The 11,346-nt window shown below is 42.2% G+C and overlaps 1 protein-coding gene and 1 pseudogene across 1 annotated transcript in view; one reads left to right on the top strand and one right to left on the bottom strand.

The window, feature by feature from the left end:
• VSTM4 (V-set and transmembrane domain containing 4) overlaps positions 1–11,346 on the top strand; it is a 92,762-nt gene that overhangs the window by 46,427 nt on the left and 34,989 nt on the right. The window contains exon 6 of the mRNA XM_011355461.1: positions 11,269–11,302. Coding sequence (XP_011353763.1) covers positions 11,269–11,302 — 34 coding nt within the window. The remainder of the gene's footprint in view (positions 1–11,268; positions 11,303–11,346) is intronic.
• LOC111736572 lies at positions 4,708–4,826 on the bottom strand (annotated as a pseudogene).

Genomic DNA, 11,346 nt, shown 5'->3' with positions numbered 1-11,346 from the left:
ATGTGTGTGTGTGTCAATGTGCATGTGACAGGGACAAGTATAGACTGAAACAGATATACCTTAAAGTCCAGGAGTGGCACTGCTCATAGTGATGAGATTTCTAAAATACCAGTTATTGATAAGGTTTCAAATTTTAAAAAAGAAGCATACTTTCTGATTTTCATGTTCTTCAAACATTCACTGTGTATTAAAATGAGGGAAAAACCTACCTTGTTTTTATATGTAAAATGGATTTAGGTCCCAGGCTCTGACAAACAGGTTTTTCTTCTCTATGTGAATGTCAGGAGGGTCATTCAGAGTCCTGTGGGGCAAATCATTTGTGGACTGTCTTGTATATTGCTGGATATCCAGCATGCCCGCCCTCTGTCTACCAGTTGTCAGGTATTGTCCAATGTGATAATCAGACACAACCCAGAGAGTTCCAATGGCCCTCACAAGTGGGACCATCCCCACTGAAAACCCTGGACTTTGAGCATGCTTTTCCTAGATCTGATGCTCTGTCCCTTGAGTTGGAGGAGACGAGGCTTCCAGGAACCCCTGGAGATAGGTACAGTGGAGGTCTGCTTCCGTCCTAATATTTTCTCTGGCATGTAAGTTGTTTTATTAGGTCTATTTCACAGACAAAAAGTAGGGGCATGCAAAGTGCAGGTGAATTGCTCAGATATTGAACCGGACCCCAAACCTATCCTTTCTAGTTCCAAACCCTGTGCCTTCCTCTGCAGGACATCAACAGAAGCCATCCTCTGAGACCACTGTCACCACTGCAGGCAGGTTTGAGACAATTCAGTTGCCTTTATGGCGCCCAGGATGGCAGCCCCTGGCTCAACCAGTGGCATTCCAGGGGCAGGTTGGCAGGTAGAATTGCAGTGAGGAGCTCAGGCCTCCAAATTGTTTTCTTAATGAAATTTAAAACAAACAAACAAACAAAAATGATCTGAATGGATGGAGAGGATCTGAAAACTATGGCCTTGTTTTAGGTCAAAGATCTTTCCTGGTTCTGAAGATGTAACTGAACAGTTGTGTTTCTTGTTATTGAGTGAGCTCTTACCCTGAGCACATACTGCTAATCTCCAGATATTCCAGTTATCTATTGATGCATAAAAAAACATCCTGAATGAAAAGACTTTCAACATTTATTTTCTCAAGTTTCTGAAATCTGGGCTGGGCTCAGGTAGGCAGTTCTGCCAGCAATCACCTGGCGTCTCCATGTGGCATCAGTCATCTGGAGTTGACTGTGACTAAAAATCTAGGGGGGTGCCCCTCTCAGCCTTGGGTCTAGCCTCTGAGACAGATGGGACAGCAAGGTTGGCAGCATTAGTTCTCTCTCTCTCTTTTGCTCTGCTCTCTTCAGCAGAGTGGGTGGCCAGACCACTCTACTTGGCGACTCTGGGCTCCAAGAGCATACCTAGACTGGATGCTGGCACAGTTGTCACTCTGCCATATTCTGTTGCGTAAAACAAGTTGTGAGGGCAGCCCAGACTCAGGGTAGGAAGGAGAGTCCACCTCTCTGTGGCAAGAGTGGCAAAGAATTTGTGGTCATCTTTAAATCACCTCACACAAAAAAACTTGATTGCTGTCTTTGCCATTTCCAGACCCAAAGGGAAGTTCTCAGCTGAAGGATGAGTGAAGGATACACCCCAGTCATTCTAGGTAGCTGGAGCATAATTGGGACCGCTGTGGGCCCTGAGGACTGGTGGTACTCGGGTGTTTACCAGGCAAGCAGCTCATTCTCAGGGAGCACTGCATCATTCGTGCCCAGGCAGGGTTGGGAAGGAGTTAGGGGGAAAGTGTGGCAGCAATTCCAAAGCAGTAGGTTCTAGCAGGTGCCAGAGTAAGACCAGGGACAGGGCACAGCCCTTACGTCACACTGCACACCAGGAGGCTGCTCCTTTTATAGGCTGGCTACAGATGGTTATGGAGCTTACTGGGGGCAGTCAGGCATTTGTGGGCCAAATCACATGTGTCTAAATAAAAACCAACATCACTCTTATAACTCAAATATAGTATATTCTTATATTCAGTACATCATAACTTGCATCATGTTGATTAAAACTGTTAATATATATAAAGGGTTTATAAACAGTGCTTGGTGTGTGGAGGGCCTAGGCCTTACTAGGGACCAATAGCAGTATAGACTCCCTTGTTATATTGATGGTTTCTGAGTTTTCTATGCAAGTGTGTGTTTGTTGGGCCTTCTGCATCCCGACCACACAGGAAAACAAAGCCCTCCTGCCTATGTGGGAGCCACAGAGCATCCAGGTTTGTAGGCTTCTTATACACATGTGGAAAGCAGAGATGAGCCCAGCGCCTGTTCTCCCACTCCCTCGGCACATCAGAGTAGGTGCCCCACTCCTGATACGATCTTCCATGGACCCTGAGATAAGCAAAGCCCATCCTGGAAGCCAGGGAGCCAGAGGCCTAGCCTCTTTCTCTCTCAGCCTTTCTGCTGTGCTGCCCTCACCACTGGCCTTGCACTGCCTTCTTTTTCAGAGGCACTCATTGTTTCCATGAACTCGAGTTAATGGAACCCATGTGCTGCTTGCCAAGCACAAACATGCTTTCCACTCCCCTCCAAAGCTATGACTTTCTATTCCTGATCTTTGTGCTAGGGGGCCCAGAACTGCATCCCAGGGCCTCTGCATTTCAAAGTCAACTGGAAAACACCAACCTGGTGGCCCAGAGCTGAGCCCCAAGTTATTCTAGTAGCTCCTCAAGCACAGTGGTTTCCAAAGATCTTTGCTTCTTGGGAAGTTTGTCCGGACTCACTGCTTTGGTGTGGTCCCAATTATCTGCCAACCTTTTGTGTGTGAGCTTTTCAAAGGACAGTTTTGAAGGCACACCAGAACCAGACAGGGAAGAGAGCAGCCTAACCTCTTTGTGTCTACTCTCCGTGTTCACTTTGACTCAGTTTATCTTGCACTCCTTGTGCTAGCTCCAGAGCCAGGCCTTCTTAGGGCCTGCCTAGACACCTACATCCCTTTGTCATAAGCGTGCTCTGTGCTGCTCCACCATGGCCACAGGAATGAAGGCCCTGTGATCTTTTCTCCAAGACCTACAAGAAAGAAGGAGCTTGGGGGCTGTGTCCCACTCATAGGTACACTTATGGGGCAAGACCACAAAGCACAGAATGGGGTGGCTGTGAACAAGGAGGAGCAGGGGGCAACCTCGGGGCCTCAGAGAGAACAAAGGGCTCACTAGCATGGCATCAGTAACACTCGGTCATCCTAAGCATGAGCTTTCCTCTCTAGCATTTCTGAGGTGCAGTCTTGTCTGCAGAGTGTGTGGGAAGGCTTGTTGGCTCTGTGGGCCCACTGGGTCTTCAGGAGAAAGCCTGTCTTCCCTGTGTGGTGGCCCGTCAGCCTCCCCAGGGGCTAAGTAAAGAGAGCACTGGAGTTAGAGCCTGGGTTCAAGCTTTTGCACTTACAAAGCTGGACTTCTCAGGCCCCAGTGTAAGGGTCTCTTTACCTTGCAGAGTTGTTGGTGCTGTATAGTGGCCAGTCCTGGGCACGGGCAGCTCTGGGGAGCCCTTCTCCTGTGTGCAGTTCACCTTTCCAGGTCATATTCCTCCATCGTAGTCATGAGGACTGCAGCATTAACCATCCCAGCTGCTAGGGCCCTTCACACTGTCCTGAGTGAGCCATGTGTATAATTGGACATTTCTTTTTAGCAGTCACATTTAAAAAGGTAAAAAGAAAGAGGTGAAATTAATTTTAATCTATTTTATTTAACCTGATATATCCAAAATATCATTTCAACATGTAACAATATAAAGATTCTGAATGAAATATTTTATATTCCTTTTTTCACACTAAGGCTGAAATTGGGCATGATCTCATACTTCTAGCACCTCTCATTTTGGACTAGTCACATTTTTCAGTGCTTGATAGCCACCTGGGGCTCATGACTACCACACAGGACACCGTGACTCCAGATAGGCAACGTTATGTGCTGGTGCTTTTCTTTGAATGGCTCTGGCCATAAAATAGCTCTTTGTACCAAGAGAATAAGAGGTAGAAAACTTGGTTCTCCTTCTCAGCTTTACACCTGGTGACTCAGAGAGATGACTTGACCTGTCCTTGTAACTGCGCTTGCCTGGGAACATTGCTTTGTCAGGCCGCTTCCTGAAGGGAGCTGTGCTTCTGAGTGTGGCATGGTAGGAGCCCACCCCTGGGCAAAGGAAAGAGCTGGCAGGAAAGGGGGAACACCCAGGTGCTTTCTGTCCCCCCAGGCTGCAGGGCTCCCTGCATGTGCTGGGGCCAGAGAAGGCTGGAGTTATGCAAATACCTAGGGCCCTGTGCAGGGCTGCCACAGTGCTGACTGTGAATGCAGGACACTCAAGATAACAGATAAGGTTCTATCTTGGGGTCACTGCAAGGCCTGGGGGTCTGAAAAGGGTGTAAAGGAGGGTGGGGGGATTGGTGAGGGAAGGTCAGCCACACATTGGAGGCTGCAGCACTGCTACAGGGCCTGACAAGATGGGGGAAGCATGGCTGCCGCCACTCCAAGTCACCAATCTTGGGGTGGTGGTGATGACAGGGAGAGGCCCATGTAGAGATTAGAAAGCCTTCAGCCTGGACACATCACCTAGGAGGTATGGCCATGAGGCAGGAGCTGGGAGCAGTGTGGCCCCAGCTGAGGAGGCAGAGAATGGTGCTCACTGGTGTTTTCCTTGATTAGAATCTTCAGAGTCCTAAAGATTATTTTTTACGCCTGCAGCACCTGGTTTTCCTAGGTGGTCTCCCATCCAAGTACTAACCAGGCCCAACCCTGCTTAGCTTTCGAGATCAGATGGGATCAGGCTTGTTCAGGGTAGCATGGCCGTAGACATAAGATCACCATTTAAACAGAACTTTGTACTGCATTTTTATTTCTGTGCAGGATGGTTGAGTTGCTTGGAGCCAGGGGCCTCCAGGTCAAGCACCCTGGGTAACAGGCCATGGCCCATGGTGGCACTGATTGCAGAATCACTCTTTACTGGCTTCCTTCTCTCCCTGTTCTCACTTCCTTACTCTCCAGTGGGTTTCCTAGGATCATTTCCCACATAGACTCTTTGCCCTTGAATCTTTGTCTTACCAGCTCTGCTCTGGGAAGCCCAAGGGAAGATAGGTTAACACATTTATGCAATGAGCACTGATTATGCTCCATACTTAAGGTTTATTCTGGGCAAGCCCTATTTCTCAGATGCTCATAAATCTCACCTTTGGTGTCTAGAATCACTTTTATCCTCTTGGACAGTCCTCTTCATTAAACAGGCATTGGCCCTGCATTATGATGCTGAGACCTCGTAAGCATCTATTGGCAAGTGCCAGCACAGGTGTATCTTCTGTGCCTGGCCCTGACCATCCTCATTGGGTTTGTGGTCCTTCTAAGTCAGCCCCTCACCCCCAAGGCCAACTATTATAGGAGCCCTTTCTGATCTCTAGGCTGCTCATCTCACTGCCATTGGATTGGACTTCTCAAAACACGTGTCAGGCAGCACATGGCATTTCCTAGGGCCCCAGTCCCATCTGTGCCCTGCTCCAGCTGTGGCACTGCAGGCCTGCCATTTATCCTGTGAGACTCAGTTTTGTCTATAGGAACCCTACCACCAGCTGCCCAGTTTCTCTGAGAATAGTGCAAGTAGGAGTCAGGCTGCCCAGTTTTGTCCTTTCTCAAGTGTATTAGTAGCTCAGGCTGCCATAGCAAAACTTATAAGTGGCTGTCTTCTTGTGACTTCATGTGGTCTTTCCTCTGTGAATGTCTGTTTCTTAATCTCCATTTCTTATGAGGACACAGTCATACTGGATTAGAGCCCACTCTAATGACCTCATTTTAACTTAATCAGATCTTTAAAGGGCCTATCTCCAAATACAGTCACATTCTGAGGTATGAATTTTGAAGGGTACAGCTCAGTGCCTAACACTAGCTGTGTGACATTGAGCAGTCGTTAACCTCTCTGTGCCTCAGTAACCTACACTGTAAAATTGGTGTAATTACAAGGTTATTATGAATATTAGAGTACAAAGTAGTGGTCTTCAAACATTTTTGCTTGCAGAGCCCTTAAAATCATTTCAAAAATGGCACCCTTGAATGTGTTTTGCTGACATCTGAACTTTTTCATCATAAATATAAATTGATGCAAAGGATGTAATTTCCAGAGCATCACAAATATTAACATCTTAAAATGAAATGGTTAAATCTTTCTTTTACATCTAACTAGTAACTACCTTTGTTGATTTAAAAAGACTTTGTGAATAAATGTTAGCTATTAGAAATTTTGTATTGTTTCTTTTTCGCCTTGAGCTTTTATCTTCAATTCACTTCCCCCACAAAATTTTATCCTACTTTAGTATATCTTTTCTGTTGAAAGTTTTTTATTGTTCACCTTATTATACTTCCCTGTAAAATAATGTGTATATACAAATTTAAATTACGTTTTTTATTTCATTATTAAGTCTCTAGGTTTAAAAAAAATTTTTTTGGATTGAGTTATCAATATTGCACAATTAGTAAGATTTGGAAAATGAGTATAAAATTAATCAGAACAACACGAATGTAAATTTAGATAAATAACTAATTATAAGAAATAAAGTTTATTAGAAATATATTTCTATTAAAATGGATTTTTATTTTACTTCATATACCCTTGTGTGAATTTGGTTAGTGATAGAATTTAGCATCATTTTTATTCCTGTTTTTAAAAGTAGATGTTAGCTTTGAAATACCTCATGAAATATAAAAAGAGACAGGGATGAAGTTTTTTTTATGCCACTCAATACTTTAAACTGTTTACAAGTTACATGTCACAAGCCATAGAGTGATCTAGCATCAAAAATGATATTTTTAAAATGTTTTTATTAAGTTTATTGGGGTAACATCAGTTAATACAATTATATAATTTTCAGGTATACATTATAATTTGACATCTATATATTCTATTGTGTGATTACTACCCAAAGTCCAGTTTCCTTCAGCTACCATATATTTGACCCCCTTTACCCTACCTACCTCCCCTCTCCTCCCCCACCCGCTACCCTCTGGTAACCACTAGTCCATTGTCCATGTTCCCGAGTCTCTCCTTGTCCTGTTCATTTGTTGCTTTTAGGTTTATATCTCACATATAAGTGATATCATGCGATTTTCAACTTTTTCTGTCTAGTTTATTTTACTTAGCATGATTATCTTGAGGTCCATCCATGTTGTCGCAAATGGCAATATTTCATCTTTTCTTATGGTTGAGTAATATTTCATTGTATATATGTACCACAGCTTCTTTAGCCAATCATCTATCAGTGATTGAAAACTTCGGCCACTGTGAATAATGTGAATCCTGGCCACTGTGAATAATGCTGCTATGAACATCGGTGTGCAAATATCTTTTCGAATTAGGGTTTTCAAGTCTTTGGAGTTAAATAGAGGGATTGCTGGATCGTATAGTAGATCAATCCTTAGTTTTTTTGAGAAACCTCCATTCTGTTTTCCATAGTGGCTGTACCAATTTTCAGTCCCATCAGCAGTGTATGAGGGTTGCTTTTTCTCTGCATCCTCTCTAACACTTGTTATTACTTGTCCTGTTGATTATAGCTATTCTAATAGATGTGAGATGGTATCTCATTATGGTTTTGATTTGCATCTCCCTAATAGCTAGCATGTTGAGCATCTTTTCATATATTTGTTGGCCATTTGTATGTCCTCTAGGAAGAAGAGTCTGTTCAGGTCCTTTGCCTATTTTTGGATTATATTGGTGCCACTTGTTTTTTTGTTATTGAGTTATATGAGTTCTTTGTATATTTTGGATATTAGGCCCTTATCGGAGGCATTGCTTGCAAATATATTTTCCCATTTAGATGGTTGTCCCTTTACCTTGTTGACAGTTTCTTTTGCTGAGCAGAAACTTTTTAGTTTGATGTAGTCTCATTCATTTATTTTTGTTTTCGCTTCCTTTGCCTTTGAGGTTAAATTCATAAAATCCTCTTTAAGTCCAAGGTCCTTGAGTTTCGTGTCTATGTTTTCTTCTATGCATTTTATTATTTCAGGTCTTATATTCAGGTCCTTAATCCATTTTGAGTTAATTTTGGTGTGTGGTGATAAACAACAATCTAGTTTCATTCTTTTGCAGGTGGTCTTCCAGTTTTCCCAGCACCATTTATTGAAGAGGCTTTCCTTTCTCCACTGTATGGTTTTGGCTTTTTTGTCAAAAATTATTTGACCATATAAATATGGGTTTACTTCTGGATTCTTGATTCTGTTCCACTGGTCCTTGTGTCTGTTTTTCTGCATATTCCATGTCGCTTTGATTACTGTCGCTTTGTAATATAATTTGAGGTGGGGCAGAGTGATGCTCCAGCCTCATTCTTTTTTCTCAGAATAGCTTTGGCAGTTGGGGGTCTTTTGTGCTTCTATACAAATTTGATGATTTTTTTGCTCTATTTCTTTAAAAAATGCCAATGAAATTTTGATGGGAATTGCATTAAATCTGTATAATGCTTTAAGTAATATGGTCATTTTAAGTATGTTGATTCTTCCAATCCAAGAACATGAACTATCTTTCCATTTCTTTGTATATTCTTCGATTTCTTTTAATAAGGTCTTATAGTTTTCATTATATAGGTCCTTCACATGTTTCATTAAATTTATTCCTAGGTATTTTATTCTTTTTTGGTGCAATTGCAAAAGGAATTATTTTTTCTACTTCTTTTTTTGACACTTCATTATTAGAGTATAGGAATGCTATAGATTTTTGAACATTGATTTTGTATCCAGAAACTTTACTATATTTGCTTATTGTTTCTAGTAGTGTTCTTGTGGAGTCTTTAGGGTTTTCTATATAGAGAATCATGTTGCTGTATTCAGTTTGCTAGTATCTTCTTTAGGATTTTTGCATCTGTGTTCATGAGAGATATTGGTCTGTAGTTTTGTGTGTGTGTGTGTTATCTTTACCAGGTTTTGCTATCAGAGTAATATTGGCCTCATAAAATGTGTTGGGAAGTATTGCCTCCCCTTCAATTTTTTGGAAGAGTTTGAGGAGACTAGGCATTAAATCTTCTTTGAATGTTTGGTAGAATTCACTGGTGAAACCATCTGGTCCTGGACTTTTCCTTTTTGATAGGTTTTTGATGATTGTTTTAATTTCCATACTACTGATCAGTCTATTTAGATTTTCCAGTTCTTCTTGATTCAGTCTAGGAAGGTTGTATTTATCTAAGTACTTATCTATTTCTTCTAGGTTATTAAATTTGGTGTTGTATACTTTTTCATAGTATTCTTGTATGATGCTTTGTATTTCTGTGGTGTCTGTCGTTTTTCCCCCTTTTTCATCCCTGATTTTATTTGTGTCCTTTCTCTTTTTTCTTTAGTGAGTCTAGCCAGGGGGTTGTCAATTTTTTTAACCTTCTCAAAGAACCAGCTCTTTGTTGCATTTATTTTTTCTATTGTTTTTGTTGTTGTTGTTTTCAATTTCATCAAAAATGATTTATAATACTCTGCCAGCTGACAATGGATTAGGTCAGTATTAAATCCTTGTCAAAAGCAAAATATTTGAAACCTCCCTTTAGTGAAGTTAGTGGCCCAGTCATTAGTCATTTGCTTTCTCAGCAGTGGCACCAATATTTCAAATCATCTTTTGTTTGGTGCCCACTGGTTTTGGGCCCCAGGCTGGACCTCTATAGTATAAATCAGGGTGGGTGACAGGTGTTCCTGGGTTTTCTGAAGTAGAAAGGATGATATGACAGGAGGGAGGAAAGGAATATAGCCTGACTTCAGATGTGTTCCAGGAGAATGAATTATTAGGCAAGAATACCATGAAGGCTAAAGATCTAGAAATAGATTTCCGTAAAACCATCCTTTTTAAGAGTGCCCAGGGTATGCAAACCTCATATGAAGACCACCGATCTGGATAATAAGCTTAGAATATTGCCAGGAACATATGACATGTTCAATAAATACTAATTATGGCTTTATTTTTGTTGCATCTATAAATTACCCAGCACATAGTAGTTGCTCCGTAAATGGAATACAGAGAGAGGTTAGATACTAATAGGGGGCTGGCCCAGATAAACCTAAAAAGCCCCCTCTAAAGTTGAGATTCTGTCATCCTAGTCTGGACTTTGCATTGGTCACCTGCCTAACAGATCACTCCAGATGTGTAACTTAAAACAACAAAATTTTATTTTCTCATAATTCTGCAGGTCAGCAATTTGGGTTGAGCTCAGCTGAATAGTTCTGGTCTCAGCTGGAGTCACTCATGCAGCTATATTCCAATGGTAGATCAGCTGGGGCCTGGCTGCTTTGGAGCCTCAGCTAGGATGACTTGCATCTATCCCATGTGGTCTCATCTTCTAGTAGGCTAGCCAGGCTTCTTCACATGGTAGCAGAAGAATTCCCTGGCAGGAGGCAGGGGGGTAGGGGGAGGGATGGGAGAGAGTGAAGGGGGAGGGGAAGGGGAAAGGGAGATAACAAACTTTCGAGCATAGGGGCCTTTTATGCCTCTGCCTATGACACATTGGCTAATGTTTCATTGGCCAAAGCATGCCACGTGGCCAATCCAGAGTCAGTGTGGGAGGGGGTTACACATGGGTGTGGATGGATATAAGTAGATATGATCATTGGGGCCATTGATGTAACAATATACCACAAAAACCTAGGGCCTTGTGGCTGCTTCAGCTTTACTTCTGTTTGAGGTGAACTCAACTGTGAGTTTAGATTGGACACTTGGTAGGATAACTACTTAGATATTCTTATTTTTCCTCTACATCTAGACTCTTGTTTTTCTCAAGGAGACCTACTGTGGAGGGTATCTTTCTTTAAGAATATTTTTCCAAGAGCATCCTCTTAGTCCTAGAAGAATGTAGATCAGAGAATGAAAACCCATTTTATAGAGAAGAGCATCTAAGTGGAGACTGGTGGTCTCAAAGGCTTTCTCATCACTAAGGCAGACCCCAGAAGTTGGGTGACCCTGTTACTCCAGGACCCTTCAGTTTAGAACCCAACTCAACCTGGCAAAAAATTTGATGTTTTGAGCTATGCAACCAGGAAATGTGGGCTGTATGGCTTCATGGCTGGCTTGATCCAGGTGTGGAACAATATCAAGTCACTGTGGTATCCATGTTCTGGCTCTGCTGTATTCATCCAAAGAGAACTATGAAAGCTCTGAGAGGTATGAAAAATGAGAGGTAGCTTGTGCCAACATCTGGGCAACACCTGGGCATCTACATATCCTCATAATCCCTGGAGCATATATATCTAAAGTAGCATTTATTTATCATCTTCTATTTCTTTTTCCTTTCACAGCGAGACATTATTTGGTGAAATGCCCTCAGAACAGGTAGGAATATTTTCTTTCTTTTTTCAAATAAGAAAGAAATTTTG

Source organism: Pteropus vampyrus, unplaced genomic scaffold, assembly GCF_000151845.1.
Source record: "Pteropus vampyrus isolate Shadow unplaced genomic scaffold, Pvam_2.0 Scaffold20, whole genome shotgun sequence".
Classification (NCBI taxonomy): domain Eukaryota; kingdom Metazoa; phylum Chordata; class Mammalia; order Chiroptera; family Pteropodidae; genus Pteropus; species Pteropus vampyrus.
The sequence above is the reverse complement of the archived record's forward strand: the minus strand, read 5'-3'. Positions and strand labels throughout refer to the sequence as shown.